This window comes from Oryzias latipes, chromosome 13, assembly GCF_053564925.1.
Source record: "Oryzias latipes strain Hd-rR chromosome 13, Olatipes_Hd-rR_3.1".
Taxonomy (NCBI): Eukaryota; Metazoa; Chordata; class Actinopteri; order Beloniformes; family Adrianichthyidae; genus Oryzias; species Oryzias latipes.
In genome coordinates, this window is record NC_136249.1 from 26,605,625 (window position 1) to 26,627,740 (window position 22,116).

The 22,116-nt window shown below is 40.2% G+C and overlaps 2 protein-coding genes across 6 annotated transcripts; both read right to left on the minus strand.

Annotated features, from left to right (window-relative positions):
• Positions 1-367: 367 nt before the first annotated feature.
• Positions 368-4,860, minus strand: LOC101162464 (dicarboxylate carrier UCP2). Of its 2 annotated transcripts, XM_011482377.3 has the most exons (7): positions 4,563-4,697; positions 4,321-4,454; positions 3,127-3,334; positions 2,360-2,563; positions 1,942-2,043; positions 1,682-1,862; positions 368-1,609 (listed from the first exon to the last, which is right to left on the minus strand). In XM_011482377.3, exons 2-7 carry the CDS (start codon positions 4,429-4,431, stop codon positions 1,486-1,488), a joined length of 930 nt encoding a protein of 309 aa, XP_011480679.1. In that variant the 5' UTR covers positions 4,432-4,454; positions 4,563-4,697; the 3' UTR covers positions 368-1,485. The 2 variants fall into 2 exon arrangements, with proteins under 2 accessions (XP_011480679.1, XP_004075616.1); XM_004075568.4 differs by having other exon boundaries at positions 4,321-4,860.
• Positions 4,861-4,948: 88 nt separating this feature from the next.
• On the minus strand, positions 4,949-21,693 carry c2cd3 (C2 domain containing 3 centriole elongation regulator). 4 transcript variants are annotated; one of them, XR_013647157.1, is made up of 33 exons: positions 21,480-21,693; positions 20,214-20,483; positions 19,979-20,136; positions 19,627-19,778; positions 19,389-19,549; positions 19,166-19,298; positions 18,930-19,073; positions 18,709-18,847; positions 18,528-18,637; positions 18,086-18,265; positions 17,879-17,994; positions 17,673-17,791; positions 17,333-17,464; positions 16,798-17,250; positions 15,898-16,049; positions 15,347-15,590; positions 15,070-15,250; positions 14,805-14,988; positions 13,820-13,992; positions 13,607-13,742; positions 13,117-13,385; positions 12,909-12,986; positions 12,224-12,826; positions 11,812-12,144; positions 11,591-11,729; positions 10,780-10,844; positions 10,464-10,700; positions 10,167-10,297; positions 9,930-10,079; positions 9,659-9,849; positions 8,120-8,798; positions 7,871-7,979; positions 4,949-5,344 (listed from the first exon to the last, which is right to left on the minus strand). XR_013647157.1 is itself a non-coding variant. In XM_011482373.4 (33 exons), exons 1-33 carry the CDS (start codon positions 21,529-21,531, stop codon positions 5,225-5,227), a joined length of 6,462 nt encoding a protein of 2,153 aa, XP_011480675.1. In that variant the 5' UTR covers positions 21,532-21,693; the 3' UTR covers positions 4,949-5,224. The 4 variants fall into 4 exon arrangements, 2 of the variants coding, with proteins under 2 accessions (XP_011480675.1, XP_011480673.1); XR_013647156.1 differs by having other exon boundaries at positions 7,871-7,982; XM_011482373.4 differs by having other exon boundaries at positions 10,495-10,700.
• Between the last annotated feature and the right edge of the window lie 423 nt (positions 21,694-22,116).

Sequence of the window (22,116 nt, forward strand, 5' to 3'; positions counted from 1 at the left end):
AAGTAAATTATTTTGCAGAAAATGCACACCACATTTTCTATTTACTGACAGTTCAGCACCTTTATAATTCAAACTTAAAGCATCAGCAGGGATAAACAGTTTCTACTGTTTTTTGATTGAATTTGGAAAAACATTTAAAATAAGAAACACAGCCGATTTGACTCAAAGTGTCTCCCAGGCATTTTTTAAATCAAATCTCACAGGCTGATAAACAATTATTGCAAATGAATGTGAGGAAGAAAACTGTCAATGTTGATGCAGACATCCGAGTTTTACCATCAGACACCAGAACACCCTAGCATACTGAACATTAATCTGATGGAATGTAAAATGAGGATAAATTCACCAATAGTTTAGACGCAGTATATTCTGTCCATTTAAAGTTCATTTATTTAATGGAGGAATGAAAGATACATTAAACGAGATGGACTTGAAAGGAGTAAATATGAACTGATAATTTACCTTTTACACTATTAAAAATCTAATAGGGAGAGGTTTATATTTCAAAGTGTGCTTTGCCTTGAAGTATTTAACTCAAACAAACATTGAACCTTTTGTTTTTCTTGAGGATCCCAATTATCAAAGGTGACACAACCTGTAAGCAACATAACACCTAGTATTCTTCCCAAATGATGATACTAAAACAGATTTTTTTCTGTATATAAATGATATTTTTAAGTGCTTTTATTATTAAAAACATTCTAAAGTGGTTTTCATTTTTACACATCAACCCTTAAGAGTTCACAAGTTGTAACTCTAAACTTTTTATTTGAAAACCATCCAGGAGTTTTAAAGAGCCACTGACAAAAATCTTGTTTTTGGTGTTTTTGACATATTCTTGTTGCATATTTCTCATGAAAGAAGACATATATAAAGAGAATTGAGCTTTAGATTGCATTTCTGAATATTTCTTCATTCAAAATGTTGTGACTCAGAAGCAGAGGAAAACTAAATGCTGTTGAAAAAAAGCTTGTAGGCGTGACGTAGAAGTTACAACCGCGAGCCACAAGCTCCCAGTTCTGCTCCATTCTGGTGCATCCGTTTGTAGACGACTAGATCCATGTATGTCTTCATTATCCTGGTCCAAGCTGGATAATTGCACAGCTGGATAGCGCTAATATTGCTCGCCATTTTTTGCATTGGTAATCTTCTGTTGCGGATGTGAGGGGCTGTAAGCTAGCGGCAGAGAGTGTAAAGAGATGGCTGATGGGTAGTAGGGGCGAGCTCACTCTGCTTCAGCAGTCCCGCCCACAACTCAGAGGGGAATTTCTAAGGAACATCTGCTGCTCTGCAGAAACCCTGTCCTAGAAAATGACACAGGTTTTAAGATTTTGCCTAAAAACGTTATATTCATATTTAAAAGACCACTGGGAAGACTTTCAAAACATATCCAAATAGGACTGGAGTGGGACTTCAAAGAAGAGCAGTTTTTGGGGATTCAGAGCCACAGCAGTCAGCGATGCCGCTTCAGGTCCTGGTCTGACATCAGATGGGCTTCTGCAGAGAACTCCAAGACTGCTGAAGTCTCAGAAAACCTCTTTTGAACTGTTCATAGCTCACAAACATCACAATGTTCCAGGAGAGCAGACGAAGAAAGGACGGCATGAAGCTGTAAACAGAAAGAGGCGATCAGGCAAAAGACGGCAGTTTTTTTAAATTTTCATTTTTTACCCAAACTCACCCCTTATAGAAAGCTGTGGGTCCCTCTTTGATCAGCATAGTTGCAGCACAATTCAGAGCCCCACCGTACTGCCCCGGCACTGAGTTCATGTAACGGGTTTTCACGACGTCCACCGGAGACGCCACGACCGTGGTGCACAAGCCAGCTGAGAAGGCTGCGATGAAGTGACACGGCATGTTGTCTGTGAAGAAAACCGCACAAGCTTTGATTGAAAACCCCACATCTCCATGAACAGATGGAAACAGGCAGGGTGCACCTACCCGTCATCAGGTGGTTCTTCAAGAGGAGTTCCTTGATGACATCATAGGTAACCAGCTCAGAGCAGTTTACGGTGGCGTTACGAATGATGTTAGGTAGAGCGCCTGAAACAAACCGTTTTTTCTGCATTCAGGTAATTCAAATACATCTGATTGAAAAAAATGTCAAACAAAAGGCAGCGAAGAACTAAAGAGAACAAAACAACACACAATAGTGGGGGACATAATGTTTTGTAGCCTGTTGGTAACAAAATGCTGTTTCCTACTAAAAATGAACTCAGGAAGTGGAATATTTTAGACAATGCTATTTAAAAAAAAAAAAAAAAAAAGAGTCAAATCTTTAAAAACAAGCGGAACAGTTCTGGCTGAAAAATTCCTGACCTGAACAACGTCTGTGCATGAATGGTCTTTTCTGTAATACCTTTCCAAAGCCCCCGTAGGCCCTCGTCTCTGACAATGGTCCTGTAGGCCTGAGTGGTGCTGCTGTATCGCTTCCCGGTGGCGCTCTCAAGCAGCCGAACCTGAGCCTGGAACCTGACCTTCACCACATCGGTGGGCTGAGCGAAAGCCACCGCCATCGCTCCTGTTGTGCAGCCCGCCAACAGGCGAGTCCCGAGTCCAGCATCTGTCGCACACATTTGTGACACTTAGCAGCTTCAAACCAGCCGGGCTTCAGCTTTACTGCTGATGCTGCTGCAACACGTTACATCACGGATGTCTCTCACTTCTGAAACATGTGGAACCAGTGCAGTACAACCAAAGAAAGCCAAAAATACCCTTACTTTTATAACGACAACTGACGAAAGAAAAATGCCTGAGGCATAAACCCAAACCTGACAGAGGAATCTGCCCCTTACCCTACTTCCAGGAGAAATGAATCCAGCTTTGAGTTTCTGCCAGTGAGAGTCTCTTTTAATGTACTCAAGAATTTGGTTTCATGAAAGAAAATGATGTTGTGTTTGAACAGTTTTTTTTTTAATCAAAATGATTAAAGTTAAAGGGGGTGTGGCTAATTCAGAGTGTATAAACCAGAGAAGTGTTATTCACCCATTATAAAAATGTATTCTGTTGTTTCTGGAAACATATTAATAATGATATTACTATTGATTATATTTTTTGTATCTATTGTAGGCAATTTTTAAACTCTACCAAGCATAAGTGATGGAGCATGAGAATTGGGACACATACTGTCTGCCGATCCTGCGTACAGCTGCTTCATGCTGTCGTACAGGCCGATGCGGACAGAGGCGAAGGTCATCTGTCTCTGCAGTCCTGCCACCAGCCCGTTGTACAAGCTCCTCGGCCCCTCTGTCCTCACAATGGTCACAATGGTGCCAAACACGCCTCTGTACTTCACAGTCTGACCTTCCAGCGACGTTCTTCCTTCCCCCTGGATCTACACGAGAAGTTTTGCAACAGCAGATGACCTCCACACATCAACTGATATTTAATATCGAGGGTGCGGGGTGTTCTTGATACGACATTGTTAAGACATTTCGGAAGTGGATTTGCATGCACTTTTTTTGGGGGGGGATATTTAAACCATGAACCAGGTTTATGTAAGCTGCTTGTGAGTTTTAGGGAACTCTTTCACACAGGAAACAATATTTCAGAATGTAATTTTCACTGTAACTCCACTGTAACCCTTGCGCTTTCCTAGGCACTTTAACATTGGGAGTTGGGTCATCTAGACCCACTAGACAGTGCTCTGAACCTTTTTTCTTCAATGATTTGTGATCTTCACTGGTGTCCATGGATTACATGAAATCTTTCCACCTTTGTCATGGTAGGGAGAACACGTCAATGCAAGGGTGGGGTCACCTAAGATAGCACAAGGGTTAAACAGAAAGAAGCACCTGAGTGAAGAAAGGATGATGTGACATGAAAGAGTGCAAAGTCAGAGTGAAGCAGGAAGGACTTCATGAAGCACAACAACAGGGAAGGAACCAAAAAAAGGAAAAGAAATAACAGTCAGAGAAAGGGAAAAAAAGGAAATTCTGGCAAAAAAGTATAAACGTAATGAAAGAAAACTTCAAAAAGCAGTCTATTTAAGTATACTTCGTCTAAAAGTGAAGCAGTATACTTCACGTTTACTTTTTCTATATTGTAAATTTAAAATTATTCAATTTAGCCAGAAAAAGTATTCAGTTAGTATACTACCCACACTACACATAAAATGTTCTATATGTTTGCTTACACTCACTCAAGTATACTTAATAACTAAACTTCAAGTGTACTACTTTATTGCCAAGGGATACATCAAATAATGAGTACTTTAAGAAAGAACGGCCGACAAGGAGAAATGAGGCAAACTGACAGAGACATGACATTAAAGAAGAAAAACAAAAGTGAGTTAGTAATAATGCTTGAGGTGCGTCTCACCTGCAGCCGGACTTTGGCGGTGTCCAGCGGGAACGTGACCAGATCCGCCACACAGCCAGCTGATCCAGCTGCAAACACCCTGACAGCAGCTGGAGGGTTCGAGTCCGTCATGATGTTCAGCAAAAGTCAGGAGCCTCTCACCAAGAAAAACGAATAGAAGGAGGTGAAGATCGGAGGTGCTGCCGTCATTCTGGATCCGGCTCCACTCATCTGTTGCTTTGTTCCTTCACTCCAAAACTTACAGGAGACGACACGTTCTTCTGTCCTTTGTTCTGCGACTGCGCATTAACCACTCCAAACTATCACAACAACAAAGATGTGACGACCGGAACCGGAGAGCCTGGGATAGCGCAGGTGGACCCGCAGACCGGTTCGGGTTCTACGGTCCTGCGGGACCTCCTCCTCCGGTCCCGTGACAGACACATATGTACTGAATGTACCTGTGAGGAGGAACTGGCGCCTTTGTTCGCCTCGAGCAATGTTTTTTTTTTCTTTCTTATTTGACGCCGTGAAAGTAAACTCGTGGAAAAACGCAGCGCGCGCTCACGGACATGCGCACTAACTACCATCATTGTTTACTTATGAAACAGCTGGTTTAACTGGAAGGTAAAGCTGCTCAGACTGAACATTTCAAGCAGATCCAACTTTATTTTAGTCACACTTTACATAAAGATTAATAGTCAACAATTTAAGGAGATGGCCCTTAACGCTCTATCTGTATTTATCATTTTCCAACCTAAGTTACACTCTTCACCTTTGTCAGTAATGGCATTTTATTGTAAACAGAATTGATATTTTATTCCCAGTAAAGAAAACTGTCTATTTATTTACATAAATTACATTAACTGTACATGATTATGTCCTGGACTCCCACTAGTTAAACAGAAACTGGGAACAGAGCTACTTAAGTCTCAAAGTGAGCTGCAAATATTTTAGCTATCCTCTCCGTCTCCTTCTTCATGGATGAAGGTGACATGTCGGGGCGCTGGCGTGGACCTCTGCGGCGAGCTGCTGCGCTCCGCTCCTACAGACATGAGAACGAATCCATCAGTTGGGGAAAACAACAGGCAGAATTCATAGGGCAGGACTAAAACAAATATGTACATTTAAGTCAGGACTGGTTTGTGATGTCGACACTCATGCATATGAAACCTTTCATTGTAGTTGATATGCTTACATTACAGGAAGTAAAAGCTTCGGAACAGCCGTCGCTGACAAGTTTGAACTGGTTCTTATACGGGTCACAGAGGTGTGTCATATCTCGTTTTAAAATCATTTCCTTACTTTAACTTAGAACGAAGCTCAACTCAGACAACAAATGTTTTTTGTGCTAAATGAATTAAACTTTTTTATTGAATGTTAAAAAAACTATTTTAGCAACAGTTCTTTACATGATTTCTCATTTTAGAAAGGAGCAATCAGTCTTACTTAACCGGGGAAATGGCTCTGATTCTTTTATGATCCAGAGTTTTTATGGTTACAATGTTATCATATTTTAATGTGTTTGCGTTCAAAAAAAGTTCTACCATGAGAATTTAAGTATAATAAGATAAAAGCACTTTAAAAATGCAGTGAACCTTAATAAGGGGAAGCTAGATGTTGTCCCGCTAACAAAATACCTTAAACTTGTCTTCATTTGCAGAAGAATAACAGATAAAAAAACTAAGGGACACTAATGAAGGTTGGATGAGATGACCTGCAGATCACTCCTGATCCAGTAGAGGGGCATAAAGAGCTTTGTTTCAAAGACTTGTTTGGACTCCCTTTAATTTTATTTCTTTTAATAATGTTCATGATGTTATGCATTTCAATTACGGTAAGTATTTTTGGCATGTGGGGATGTTCTACATTTTAATTTTAATTTTCTGTGGAGTCTTTATTTCTTAAAATGTCCTCTGCAGATTGTAGGTTGTGTTGGTTCTATGCTTTACATCTTTAGCTAAAGTGTTATGAGGAGCATTAACAACAAGGACACCTCCTCCAGTTTCTATTCACTCTAGCATCTTTAACCTTCGTAAACAGTGTTTGACAAAGCAGGCGAGACAAAAAAAAACACACATCCACAGTCCCAATTCTGTGGTGGCAGGTCAGTGGGATAAGCACTTGTCTGCTAACGGGTGGTTTAGGGTTCTTATCTCAATCTTGTCAGTCATTGGGTCCTAGGGTGAGACTTCTAACCCCACCCAGCCTTCAGATGTAATGGAGCTATAAGTTGATGAGGAGTAAAGAGTGATAAATGACTACAATAGTTTTGAATGTAAAAAAAAATCCTGATACTGTAAATTACAAAAATATATTGTGAAATATATCTATGAAGACTCTCATTCATCCACGTAGATTCTATTAGTAGTAGGATTAGGGGCTGTCATCTGGACTTAGTTTTTAAAGTTAGAGGACATTTCACCTTTTATCCAAGAGGCTTTGTAAATTGTGAATTAGCTGGTAAAAAAATCCATTTATCTCAGGCCTATCTGAAAAACTAAAAAGGATTTTTAGACAACATAACATCCCAGTTCATCTCAAACCAGTTAATACTCTCAGACAAAAACTGGTTCATCCAAAGGACAAAATTACTAGCTACAAACAGAGTAATGTTGTGAACTCTATCCACTGCAAAAAAAACTGCAATGAACAGTAAATAGTAGAAACCAAACAACCTCTACACAAACGGCTTTGCGAACATTGCAGAGCCAACCCAAGTGGACCTGAGTCTGCAGTGCACCTCCACTTGAAGGCCACAAACCACTCGTTCAAGGACAGTGAAGTCCGAATTCTAGCCAGAGAGAAAGGATGGTTTGAGCGAGGAGTGAAAGAAGCCATCTTTGTCAAGGATAAACCTTCTCTTGAAAAATGGTGGACTCAGGTTTATTCTTCCATACATCTACGGCAGTGTTCTGAAACCCAAACAAACCGAACCAGTTCCACCTAGGTTATTAACAGCTGAAAGAGATGACCACTTTGGGGAGGGAGTCACTGGCTCCCCAACCCCCAGCTGAGGACAAAGGACTCTTAACGACCCGAAACCATGTAGGCTAAGTTGACAAAACCATCCAGTTTCAGGTCTGACTCCTCCCCCATGAGCTTATATATACCAGCTCTCTAACCAGCTAATTCAGAATTGACAAAGCCTCTTGGATAAGAGGTGAAACGTCTTCTAACTTTAACTAAGTCCAGATGACAACCCCTAAACCTACTACTATGATATTGTAAAATACTGTCAAGTCCACTAGAATAGTCGCTCTGTAATTAATGGGTAATTTTATTTTTCTGCCTGTTATGCAACATTTGGCCACTAGAGGTCAGTCTGAAATTAGCTTAATCTCACCATGACAAAAGCTCATAGCTTCTGCTTGTATTACACAAAATCATCATTAAATAAGCCATAAAACAGCTTCTGATGTTTTACTCGCTGTCACAAGCTGGCTGGACTGAGTTTCTCCAAATAATGATCTACATGTGAATTTGGCTGAAACATTACACTAACGTTCAGAGACACATTTGTAGTAACAGGAAAAAAGGAAAAAATGGTGAGGCTGTGATGGACACCCACTTGGCAGATGGACGGCTGAGAAAAGGTGGGAGCTAACTGGATGGTTCTGAGCGATGCCTCCAGCTGGTGAGAGGGGAGGAAAAAATTTGGGACCTCCAATGGGATGAAGCTTCTTGGAAAGGTTAAAGAACTAACTTCAGTACAGAAGATCATATAAAGCGCTGATATGAAAACACCGCATTACCTCAGAAATAAATAAATTCTAGGAAACACAAAATATAGTTTTAAATGAGCAAAGATGAAGGATACGGTTGAAGTGGTGAATCATCCCGCTGTGGAGCGTCAGAAGGTTTCTGAGCAGATGTGTGGGGTGAAGAGTCTATCTTTGGTTCCTCTGTTTGGGCCTCATTTACAACTGCTGGTGACTTCTCATGCTCCCCCTCTGAGGGGTCTGCAGAGCGGTCGCCCTCCTGCTTCCCACCGGAGACCGGAGCTGCTGCTTCACTTTGTTTGTCTTCATCCTCACTGAGATCCGACCTCTGCGGTGTCTCACAGCTCTGTACAGAAACCAGGTCTAGGTCTGACAGGATGCTGGTCCAAGGACTGGTTTTGTCTGTTACTGAGGTCACTTCATTGAGCGGTCTTTGCTTCACCACGAACTCCTGAAAATCTTCATCTTTCTCTTCATCCTCGCCATCATCAACTTCCTCAATGTGCTCGAACCCCGCCTCCTCTTCATGCTCCTCCTCGGACTTGCTAAGCTCAGTGTTTCGTCCGTCTTCCTCAGGATCTGAGTCGGTGTTGTCTTCAGACATTTCTGCAGGCAGTGACTGTGTAGGAGACATCATGTCCAGTGGATCCTCAATGATCCTCTGTGGATTGCTGATGCTTTCAGAGAGCACTGAAGGGCCTAAACCTTCCACAGCCAAACTGTCTGAGTGGCTTTGTGCGTTGGAATCCACGGCTTCCAAGTGGCGTCCACCAAGACCTGAGTGATAACAAAAACAGATGAAGAGCATAATTAAAAATAATCTAACACAAATCTTTTGTTGTTGTTGTTGAATAATGTCATTATGGGCCTAAAATGAAACAAAGCTATAAAAAGAAAGAATAAATATCAATAATCTTAAATGAATATCAATACCTCAATGTTTCTAGCTGGGCTGCTTGTTATGGTGGTAGTGTTAATTTTTTACATTCATTTTTTAATTTGTTTTTAGACTAATGAGTAACATTTTGTGCAGGTTCACTAAGGGAAATATAACTACAAATATAATGGCTTCGATTGTACTTTTATCTTAATTTCAATTCTTGTGTTGTCAATTTCTTCTTTTTACAATGTATATGTAAATTAAGGAAATATCTCATCCAGTTTTTTATCTATTTCAAGCACTGAAGCAGCACAATCAGTTGGTAAAGCTAAAGTTTTATTTTACTTGCATTTTGACCAATTTCTTACAACAGCTCTTTTGGGGGTTTAGGGAAGAGGAGTTGTTGGGAAAATAACAAATGCTTCATATTTTTCTATTATTTGTAGAAAAACTCTTTGGTTTCAATCAATGCAGCAGCCAGAAGGTAATCAGAAGTTTAATTTTAGTCTGTAACACCACCTGATAGCTTTACTGTTGACTCCTCCCTCTTTATAATAGGGTTTTAAGTTTAGTGTTGAGAATGAAGGAGACACCTAAAAATAAATCTAAAAAGATTAAAGTAAGGACTACAGCTGCTGTAGTGCTACGTTTTTGCGGACAGAAAACCCCCAAAAGTAATGGAACATTAATCCGATAACGATTCTACTTAAGTTTTTGTCAGAAGAGTTAAAGCTTAGCTTTTCAGGAAGACACTCACCACTGATGATGCTGCTGACTTCTCCAAGCAACTGGTTGGACTTGAGAAGAAGCTGACTTGAGCCACCTTCCATGTCTATTGGCTCCTCCGGTTGGGCCACACCTTCCTCTTCGGCCATAGGTGGGAACGTCGGAGTGGAGAGCTTACGGCTGAAGTATCTCTGGATGTTGTCCAGCTCACTCAGCTTTTTCCTGTAAACCCAAGACATTCTGTGATCTCTGACGCGTCGTCTCAGCGTTTGAGAAAACAAAACAACAGAGCACCGCTGTACCTCAGAGTGGAGAATAGGAGTGAGCTGGAGGGATTTGGGTCACTGGCCAGGCTGCTGCAAACAGACTGAGAGGCCGTTTGTTCCTGCAGACTCTGATGATACAGGCGCACCTTGTCCATGTGCTCATGATGGCGATCACTCTCACTGACTCTGAAATGATGGTTCCAATAACAGATGATTACAGCAGCAGATTCAATATTTCAACATGCAAACTTGCAGATTGGCGCTTTTATTAACCTATCAGAGAACAGACGGTCAATGTGTTTGGGGGAAGAAATCTTCTGCTCTGGGTATCGGCTGATATGTGACGGAAAGCTGCTGTACACAGCTGTGGTCTGGTAGCTCAGAGGAACAGTCTGGAACAAAGTCTGGAAATGGAAAAACTTTTAGTTTGTTTTAAATCTGGAAAAAAAAACACTGTATACAAGAAGTCACACAATTCAGAGGCAAGCTGAATAACCTTTGCTTGAATGTTTGATCAAAACCTTTAAGTTACATGGCATGATTTTAATTACGAGTACATCTATATCAAACCTTCCTCTGTGACGATGAGAGGCAATCTTACTGGTGAGTTTTTGGCAGCTTCTTCCTCCAAAGCTCTCCTCTGCCCACGCAGATCCTGAACTCCCCTCAGAGGAGTGATGGACACTTTGAGCTGACCGTGACACTGACCGCTGAAGTCTGTGATGTTATACCAGCCACACACCGATGGGAAGCCACAGAGCAGAGGGGACAGGTCCACAGAGACAAAGCCAATCACCCTCTCCATTTCTGTGAGAGGAAAACAAAACAACAAAATGGAATGAACATTTTCATCAGATGAGATTACGGCTGAAACAGATTCACAAACCTCCTTTGTGCCACACTTTGAACACAAGAGACTGCTGAGGGTCAACCAGTAGATCATTGGAAAGCCTGGAGATGAGAAACAAATGGTGTCTACTTATTTACAGGAGTTAAGAACTTTTCAAGAAAGTTTAAGATCCAATTTAATACTGTATGTATAAAGAAAATAAAACAGCCAAAGTCTGCCGTTTCTTGCTCTGAACATGCACTTTGATAGCCATGAACCAAATTCTGCAAAGTTTAAATGTCTTTTGTCAAACCGCAGTTTTGCTCATAAGGATTTCCACTAAGTAAGGGGGATAATGCCAGACGAAGTGTGCATTATCAGAAATTATCGCACGCCGTGGAAGTCTTTTTTAGGCGTGCGGTTATTACTGTGGTAAATCACTTTTAATGCACATCCAGCAGCCAATCATGGTATAATTTCTGATAATGCACACTTCGTCTACCATTAACCCTTACCTAACCACCGCAAGTAATCCCTATTTTCAAGTAATTTCTCCATGAATTTACACTTAACCATTTTCCTACACAGACAAGCATGAGCTAATTATCTAGCTGAGGTTAAATAATTTACGACCTGTTCACAACCTTATGACAGCGCAACCGAGGAATATCTTTTTAGACTGGAGGTCACATCATGTTGACAAGAAAAAAAAAGGCTCAATCACCCCATTTAAAGACAATTGAATGACTTTTAAGGCCTTATTTGATTAAAATTAAATGTAAGACCTTTTAAGACTAAGGATCCGCAACCACCCTTTTGATGATGTGCAGAGCTATTCTTTTAATTCAGGTTTGTGGTATTAATGGACCTGCACTCATGCTGGTGATCCCACACAGGACTCTCTGCGTTGGCTACAACAGCTGTTGACACCGGCTCTGCTGAGTCCGCAGTGATGTATGAAACGCAGCAGCAAGGAGTCCCTTCACATCTCTCTGCCAGTGGACAACCTGCCAGAGAAGGACAGAGAAATCTTTTAATAAAACACTTAAAAAAAAATCAATCAATGGGGATTTCAGATCGCCCCCTCACCCTTCAGGTTGAGGTGCATGGCTCGGTCCACAGATACAGTCACAGGAAAGGAGTCCTCCATGCTTGTTTCTGTGTGCCGTGCAGACGTGATGTCTGGAGTTGTTGTGGAGGACTTATTCCTCTGCCCTCTTTCTGCGAGTGACTTTCTGGGAGACCTTGGGGAGGGCTCTTGGTCTGGAACCTCCGCCTCCTCCTCTAAGAGGAGCTCCTCCTGGCTCTCTGAGTCAATGTGGGTGTCCTCAGCGGGAGGAAAACCTGCTTCCAGTGTGATATGCACCCTCAGAGCTGCCCCTTGTAAATCTGCTGCAGAGCGCATGAAGAGCGGGTACACTCCTGTTAAAACAGAAATCAACACACTGGAGAGCAGATTCAAGCAAAGCACTGGAGAAAATCAGGGTTTCTCACTTCATACCACTAAGCGTCTGTTTCTCCTTTAGACTTTTTGCAAGAGAAGAAAGATCCACAAACGCTGAGCCCACCAGGCGGTCCAGGTCACTGGGCCTTCTGTTTTTGTCTTTTGTGAACGTGACCCACATCTGGACCTCCAGCTTCTCCTCTCGCAGATACCACAGTAAAGGCTGAGTGAACTGTAGCTCTACAGTTCTGCTTCCTTCAAACAGTACTGTGGCCTGGACCCCTTCGTCCTCCTCGACACGCGGGTATTTCAGCTCAGAACAGAAGGCTTCCTGGTCGTAGAACTTGTATCTAAAGTAGCAATAAGTGGAGCGCTGCAGCTCGTCCAGGCCAGGAAGAAGCAAACACTGGACAGGAATCCATGCTTTAGGAAATAAAAAAGACAGAGAAAGTGGTCTTGTTTCTTCCCAGGATTCTTCGTCGTCCGGCACAACATGGTGGGGCATTTCCCAGCCCAAACCCTGAGCAGCTTTTACAACCCGTTCTCTATCTGAGTGGTGAGCAAAACTGATAGAGAGCTGCAGACCTCCAACCAAGATGTTCTGGTGCTGAGAAGGACTCCTTTCAAGTGTTCGATACAATCCAAACCAGCCACAAATGCCTATGTTCAAAAAGAAAGACAAGAACTGTAGTGTACTGGAACCTTTTGGTAAAAACAATATATCTTTATAAGTTGAACATACCGGTTCTTTTATGGATTAGATCCACCAGCGGTATCTTCGCTGTTCCCAACATCACGTCTTTGCAAGCAGGAGCATCCACTACCACCACAAAATAATACAAACAGTATAAAAATCTAGAATAGATCTGCAAATGCAAAGAAACAGCACTGATCATGGAATTTAACTGATTTTATAGGCACAAGTTCTATCACAGTAAAGGTTCAGAAACCTTTATGGTTGTCCCTGTTCCAGACAGTGAAGACAGCGGTCGCCTCTTCCAGCTGTTCCGCCAGGCTGCAGGTTTCTCCACTGCTCATATGAAGCAGCAGATCACAAGGCGCCTCCACGTGGAGGTCAAACTCAGGACAGAAGGTCCTGGATGCAGAGCGAGAACCCTGCTTTTCACTCTCAGGCAGGAAGGAAAGCTGGACGGAGACAAAAGGGTTCATCCCAGCGTTGATATAGTGAGAGAAGCTTTCATCGTGTTCTGATATCAGCCTGGAACAGAAGACACACAAAGATGAGCTATAGCTTCTACCCAAAAAATACAGTATTCATAAACTGCAAAAAGAAAAGAAGGAAGTTCAAAAAGGTTGTTAGAAATGTCAGAAAGACCTTTAACAAACTATTTTTCATAATTATATTTAGATTTTAAGCTGTACAGAGTTGTGAACTCTGGAAAAAAGAAAGAAAAGACACTTTCTTGACATCTGCTGTACCTGGCTGCAGCTTTCAGACCGCATGCTCTGTAGACTTTAACCACCAGCGTCACACTTTGAGAGGCAGCTCCTCTTCCAGTGTGTCCCCCAGATCTCAGAGGCCTGTGCTTGTATTGAACCCGCACATCCAGCAGTCCTGTGCAACAAAACAATAAAAAAATGTAATTTACAAGTGTGTGTCATTCATTGAGTCCCTTTCTGACATGTGCACACCTGGAGACTGGGACGGAAATGCTGAGGAGCCTCCTGTCCTGGGAATCAGAGGCAGGGAGAACATCTGAGCCTCGCTGGGACGCTGTTTCTGCATGGTGACCATGGCGCAGAGTTTAGAGAGCGGCAGCGTTCCTCGGGCCACAAGCTGATCTCTAACGTTCGGATAGTAATATCTGAAGAAACACAAAGAATGCAGAAAGCTCAGCTTTACAGCCAAAGACTTTATTAAAAAAATAATAATAATTTTGATTTCCTAAAAATAACAGGAGAACTAAAAAAAAAGACAAAAAGTATTAAATGCTTTTTCAAACATAGACAGATGATCAGCTGTGGCTGGAAAGTAAACTTGTTTGTTAAACCGCACAAAAAAAAGTAAAACAAAAAGTTAAGACAAAATTTGAAAAATTGAAATTTATTTGTTTTGGATATAATTTGAAAGGTAAAGCCAAAATAAAAACTACATATATATTTTTAGTAATGATTTGTATAATCCAAGATGCAGAAAAACCAAACCTTATGTGACACCATTAAACCGAATCGTGGAGGAAGTGAATCGATGCATCTCTACTGCATAACAGTATGTTTACATTGAAATTGTCAAACTCAAGTTGTTCTAAATTTAAGAAGGATTTAGTATTTATTGTTTTTATTACATTAAACCAAGATTAATAAAAGTCAAGTGAAACGTTTTTTCTTCGTTGTTAATGCTTATTAGAAAATTAATAAAATGATTTTTTCATGTTCTTTGCTTTTTGTTGTCGTTTTTTAATACACAAATCCTATATTCATTCATTCATAATCCAAACCGTAGCCCAAAAATAGAGGTTTGAACTGAATCGTGGGAAACTGAATGATGTCCCTAGTTGACATAATGATTTGACTCAAACTGGGACAAAGAGATGCAACTCTGGATAGAAATCTATGTGAAGTCAGACAGTCTGTCCTAAAAAAACATTTAGGTGAGCTCTAAAGTCAGCCTACAAACCTGCACCACACTTCAAACTGGATTCCTCCTCCACGGTTCAAGCTTTGACTTGACAAAGAGCTGAGCAGCAGCTTCTGAACAGGCACGGTCTCCGGAGCCAAAAGAACATGAGTCTCTGTGTGGCTGAACACCGGGTCTGGTACGCAGAGAGTGGTGGTGGTGCGAAACGGCTGCAGGTCTACACCTGTTGGAGAGAAGTTACTTGCAGCAATGCTTAAATGGAACAGAAACTTCCCAGATTTTTGGATATAAACTTGAGCCTTACTGCTTTCAATGAGACTTTGGTCCAGATTTGAAGGAAGAGCCTTCTGATGAGGAAAACTGTACTGGATATAGCAATCAGCCTCACCCCACACAGTGGACTGCACAGGCGTCAGCCCGCTCACCTTCTCCACTCTTATCACAAACACATGCTCTCTCAGGATTCCCATTTGTGGAGTTTTTACCTGCAAAACGAACACAGAAATTGAAGAAGAACATTAGTTCTTCCCTTAAATCTCTCATTGAAGAGCCTGTAAACAAGATATTGAAGAAACTCTTACCTTTGAGTGTGATTGTGGCTGCAGGTCAAGCAGATGAACCGGCCTGGTGAGGTGAGACAAAGAGCCGTTCTCTTCGTCTCTGGCTCTCTGGAGGGAAACGATCTGTTCTGAGCGACCCATTGCCAAAACAACCCTGAGATTTCCTTTACATCTGCCGGAGAACACATCGATGACGGGCATGTAGCAGTCCACCCCCAAGACAGGGAACTGAGCCTGCAGCAGCAGCTGGGTGATTGTGGGGTTTCTGGAACAGACACACACTCACCAGTTCACATTTGAAAAACAATTTTCATTTTGAAGGGATTTGTGGAACAGGAGATCAACAGCATGTGGGACCAAGGAGCTAATGAGGTTTTTGACTTCTTCAGTGTCAAAAAAAATAATACAGTTATTTATAAACATCAAATAGTTTTTTAAAATGTCATAATTCACCCTTTGGATTCAGGCTACCTGGAAATTAAAAAAAACAGTACATTAATTACAGCCTTTTCTGAGGTTAGTTTGTTTTCGGTTGAAAAGAAAAATAAAGTGATGCTGAGTTTAACACTTACCTGAATGACATGTAAAACTGATGCAGAGGTAATTTAACAAGGCCAAGCAGCTGGTCCTCCACAGAGCCTCCGACTTTCTGCCAAACTTCAATCACCATCACGTTGTTTTTCATTCTCTCCAAAAGTTTACTAGTTAAGGTTACAGGTGTCACCTAAGACAAAAAAAACAACTTTAAAAAAAATATTTTTTTGTCAATAACTGTACATGAGAAACATTGAAAAGGAGAGATGATTAACCAGTTTCTAAATGAGAACCAAGTTGGAAGAATTAATATGACCATCTAGAATTTGACAGACAAAAAAACCAAACAAAAGACTATTAAAAAAAGTGTAACGGCACAATTAGATTTAAAAAAGTATTTATATTCCATTTGCAAAACCAACTAGAATCTTGTATCTTTTAAAGTACAAGATGAGGCTAGAGAACAAGTGTTTTATTACTTAATCTCATTACAAAGAGAGATCTACTCCAAACTCCATTCCCTCATTTTTTTTTCTGAGCTGACAGATTAATGACGATTTTTTTCGCTAAAGTTTCTCAGGATTTGTCTCTTAACATTTTTCTTTAGACATTAAAATTTTTATTTTATCCTTTCTTATTCTATGTTAAAACTTGTTAACAAATGTTCTGGATAGAAGCAAAACTAGTCTATCATGATACTGGTAGCCTTTTTGAGCCTGAACAGGTAAAAGATCAGTTTTAAATGGCAAATTAAACAAGCAAAAATACGATGAAGGGAATGTGTTGAAATGTGAGAAACATTTAGATTTTTCAAAATTCTAAAGGTCAGACAAACTTTTGAAGTAAATAAAGTAAGTTGGATTGGGATATAGCGGGGGGGACTCCTGCTTTATACTCAATGATGTGCACGTCTGAAAAGAAGGATTTCACAAAGTTACCTGAGCAAAGTTGAACCTTGGGTTTGTCTGACTCCAGCTGACGACTGAGCGTGCAGTCTCGTCACACCAGAACAGCTTACAGTTTAAGTAAAAGTTTGGAGTTTGCAGGGGCCCACAGCTGAAGTTCTTCCCATCTGGAACCAGGAGTAAAGCATGCAGCAGGACCCTGGACTCCTCCTCTGCCTGCATCCACTGTTCAACAGGAGATGTTCGAATCCCAGTATGAGAGCTGGTCTCTTTGGGGGGTTTCTGAGGAGTCTGTTCGTTTAATCTGGAGACTTCTAAAAATTGTGATGAAGCCTCCGTCCTGTTGGCTTCTTTATTTTGAGATCTAAATGCGTTTTTTCGAACAGGGCTGGGAGGAAGGTTTGATGTTGATGTGTCTGTCCAAGCCAGGTTTTTCTTCTTCTCTGACAAGAAATCACTGCTGTGTCTTCCAAGTTCAAGTGACACCTGCAAAAGAATCCAGATGATTACAAAGCTCCACCACATCACAACCAGTCATTGCCCTTAAGAGACCCCCAAAATCAATTACCTTCAGATGTGAAATCTCTTGTTTTCCTACATTTCCCTTTATGCTCTGCACTGGCAAAACAACAGAGTGCCTGAGCTGGCTGCTCTGAAACAGGCTGCACATTGAATAAACCGCCTCACCGACAGCAACAGGCTGCAGAAACAGAAGCCAAAAATTTTAATAACTTCCGTTTTGTCGAGTTTTTGTGCAACAAAATAATAACATTTCTGGGGAGAAATTTGCTTTTAATATTCCTAAAATAAAACTTTAATTAAGTAAAAATAAATGCTGCTATTTGAGTAAATAAGAGACATTTCTGAACTTAACCACTAACTAAGGTTTAGTCTGCAGAGACACTTACTTTCTTCTGGTCGTAGATTCGAGAATAAATCCTAAACCTAAGTTTTGTTTCCTGCCAAAGTTTGAGTGTCGCTGGATTGAAGTGGACTGGAAACACAGAGATGTGCTGGAACTTTACAGCTGATGAACACACAAGTGTAAGTTAAAACAATGAAAAACACCGTCAGAAAAAATGTGCTTCAAAAAGAACATTCCAGTATTCCACACCTCCTCCTTTCACATTACTTGAAGCAGCTCTGGTTACTTCTCCATCCCCTACTTTACTGCGGTTGTACTGATTAGACACTAAAGTTGTTGGAAACACGTATTCAACAAAATAAGTGCTGCAGAGAAAATTAGAGATACAATGTACTTTAGTACAGATATTTGACTATTCCTTAAAAAAATAAAAAATAAATCACAGGTTACATTTACCATTTCTTGGAGGTTAATGGACGAGGTTTGCCTTTCTGGGGGATCTTTCTTGGCGTGGTGCTTGAGCTAGAGACAGTCAAGCAATCTACAGAGACTCTCACCAGCCGGACTGAACTTAGCAGAGATAACCACTCCTTATTGAGGGAAGGATGAATCCCAGCAACACCTGAAGACTGATGACTAAATGGAATAAAAAGCAAAATGAAAGGCTGTTCTTAAATGTGATCATGGTACTTCAGTCAAAAGTCACAGATCACAGCAAAAGTAAGTCATTTTATTTGAAGATTTCTTTTTTTTTTTTTACATGTTGTTTAGGACTTTCCAAATATTTAATGATCAAAATCTTACTTAGTTGAATGAAAAACGTCAATAATACCCATAACTGCTCATTACAATTTAGTTAAGACAGATTTACTTAAAGATACACCTCAGAAGTTCTTACCTGCTGGTGTTCTCCGGTCCAGACCGCTCCAGCCGCTTTGTGGGATTTTTACATACATTTCTTCCATGATGATTCTGCTCCTCAGTGTCAACTAGTGTGGTATCTGAGTTCTAAGAAAGTAGATTTAATCAGTCATCTGCCAGAATACTTCAAAGGAATGCTACAAAAGGTGTCTACCCACAGGAGATTTGTAGAATAAATTTTCTAGTAGGCTCTGATCGTACAGTGGATTGTTTTCCTCACAAACGCTGCTGTGGGCGGATAGAGATTCAGGAGAGGAGCCTTGTAAATCCAACAAAGGCAGAGGAGATGTGATGGAGCTATAAAAAAGACGGGTTTCTTTATTTTAGAAAAAGGTTATTAAATCATAAAAATAAACGAAAAGTAGAAAAGTATATATACCTGCCAAGAAGCAGATCTACAACTCTTTTGTCTATGTCTGATGGACAGCTCAATCCACACTCTGCAGCTTCATCAGTGGGCCTCTGAGCTGAATCCATGTGCAGGATATCCTGAAGTAATGCAGCAGAGGTTGACGGAGACAACCTGGAAACAGGCATAATTAATCAAATGTTATAGTTACATCTAAATGTTATAGTTACATTGCAGGAACTTTTTTTCATGGTTTGAAGCATTACTTGTTTGACAATTCAGTGTTGTCGTTCAGTAAAGGCAGAGGGCTGTCACTGAGAGCTATGAACGAGTCCACATCACAGTTCAGAGCTGACATCGCCATTGCATTTCTAAGCTTGTTTCCACGCTCTAAAACGACTGAGAGAACACAAAAATGAAAAGTTGGTCAAACTCTCAAAACAAAAATGAGGAGTTGTGTTTATTTTAGAAAGTCATGATGCAACAAACCTGAGATGATGTCAGTTTTCGTTTGTTCATGAGAAGGCTGTTGATTAGAGGAGATCCCAACAGTTTCAATGATGTGTGGTTTGTTTAATGCAGGCATCTGATTCTGCAGAGTCCCAGCTTTGTTGCTCTGGACATGGTGGAAGTATAGGTGGTCTTTTCCCCTGAAAAGATTGCAGCAGGTTTAATCTAAGTTGTAAGCTCAGAACAGTGGGAGGGTCTGACAAAATTGTTTCAAAACCTTGGTGTGTTTCCGCTGCTGCTACCAGCTGATTCTTTTCCACTGCCAGCAGACGTGGATCTGCGCTGCAGGCCGTCATTGCTGGCGATGGTAGTAGGTCGTGAGCTACTGTTTTCATAGGCTTCCATGAGAGGCTCCAGACTCAGAGAAACCTAATAGGTTTTAAAGACAAGCTTTAGATAAGATTGTACTCACCAGAAAGTAAAACACAAAGAGAGGAAAGGGATTTAATAAGTAGCACCATCACAAATTAGCAGTCCAATTACAATCAAAAACACAAAACAAGATGAAATGTATCTTTTAAAAAAAATCAAATTAGCAACAGGAGTTTTTCATTCAAGTATCTCCTTACCTGCAACTCTCCCAGCTTTTCAGATGTCGGTGAGACAAGAGGGTAAAATCCACTGATTGGTTGTGACAGAGATAGACGGGAGATGCCAGCAACTTGAGCCCGAGCGACTGGTAAATGATCTGACTTTGTCAGGACTTCCAGCATTAAAGCACCCATATCTAGTAAAGAACAATGAAACGGGGACTTGAAGACTACAGCAAAGCCAACTCAATCGTGTCAGTGTTTTCATATTTACCTGTGAGATATGAGGTTAACTGCTTTGGGCCACAACGTACAGGGAAACGAGCGGTGGTCTTAATATTTTTCTGTGAAAGCTGAGATCCATCTCTCGGGATAAAGTGCGTCCCATCAGACGACTCTCCCCACCATCGCAACCGAATGAATGTGGGAGAGAAAGCCTTTTGTACCGTCCATATGATCTGGCTTATTGTCACACACAGGAAGCATCTCAGCTGGCCCTCAACAAGGGGGGGTAGGCTCGTCGATGGGGACACATCGCTGGAAACTGAAAAGATATATAATATATATTTTAAAATCAACTTAAAAACACAATTTGGTAACAAAAACAAATTGTTTTAAAGTTTTGTATTGTATCATGTTTGTTATGTCGCCGTGAAAAATATTAAAATCTGCTGTGTTTGCATTACTTAATTTAATGAAGGCATCCCCTATAAATATGTTAATGACTCTTACAATGGTTTCTGGAAAACTAAACTTAAAAGTAGAACATATCTTTGGTAAAAATGATTATATAGAGACCCAGTTTAAGACAGAAAAAGCTCCAAAGGTTTTCACATTTCATAAAATACACTTGTATTATTACCAGGCTTTCTATCTTTATTCAAAGTTATAGATAAACCAATCAAATAAAAGTAAAACCACCTACATAGGTTTTGTAGTATGAACTGATTTAACAAAAATACTAGGGTGGACAATATCAGGAAAACCCGCGATTTGCGATATTAATGATCAATATTGCGATAACGATATTACTTGCGATACATGAGCAGAAATATAATTTCCACTTCACTGCAACAGTTTAGTTTAAATAAAAGTTAACATTACTTAAATTCTACCCCAAATGAACATTGTTGTCTGGACATCAATATTTGTCATAGGATTTTTTTTTCATAGAAGGTAACAGTTATTATATTCCAATAAGTTATATAAAAGACTGAAAAAAATTATCAATAAAAAACAGAATTAAAACTCCGTAATTAATCAAATTCCTTAAACTTTGGAATAAAAATAGGATAATTCACTTCAAAGATAAAATAAATAGCTTCAACAGATTAGATACTTTTGTGTAATAAACTAAAGCTTTAGCTTTATTTAACATGAACAGTGTAGAAATTAATAAAATAAATGTTTAATATTGACCTTAAAACGCAGGCTGGTAAACTGTTAACTTCATCTAGCCAATATGAGGCGACAATGACAGCTGACGTTAAAAGTTACGTCTCACTAGCATAACAGTAGCATTAAAGCTAATCTGTTTTACCTTTCTTTTTGCTGCTTCTTGGTGTCACAGGCTTTAGTTTTTTGCTCTTCATCCCTTAGCGTAGTAAAAACATCCTGTATGTGACAGTCTGACCGAAGAAGCTGTCTACAACGTTACTGGTCATTTTTATTACACTCACCAGCTAGAAAACTACTTAAATTCGCCATACGAGCTGCAGACATGCAAACTGCAGCGCGAAAAACTGTCGCCGAGCAACAAAGTGTCGAAAAAACTTCCCGCTTCCGCTACCGCGTCGGTTGATCGATGCATTCTGGGTAATTGAGTCCATTCAAACAGCAAAAATAAACAATGTCATCAAAAAGAATTTGCAATAGTGTGTTTCTAATGACATTCATTTTTAAATAGATAGTTCATAAAGACGTGTGTGGTCGAAAAATGTAAACATCTCAAAATAGCTTGACAGATAGGCTACAATGTTCTATTTCAAGAAGTAAAGGAGTAAAGTAATATTTTATTTTACTTAATGTGATTTAAAGAAAGATTTATATATATATATATATATATATATATATATATATATATATATATATATATATATATATATATATATATATATATGAAAGCGGTTAAAAAAAAGTATAAATAACAGTAAATCTGCCCTTTGTTGTCATCTTTC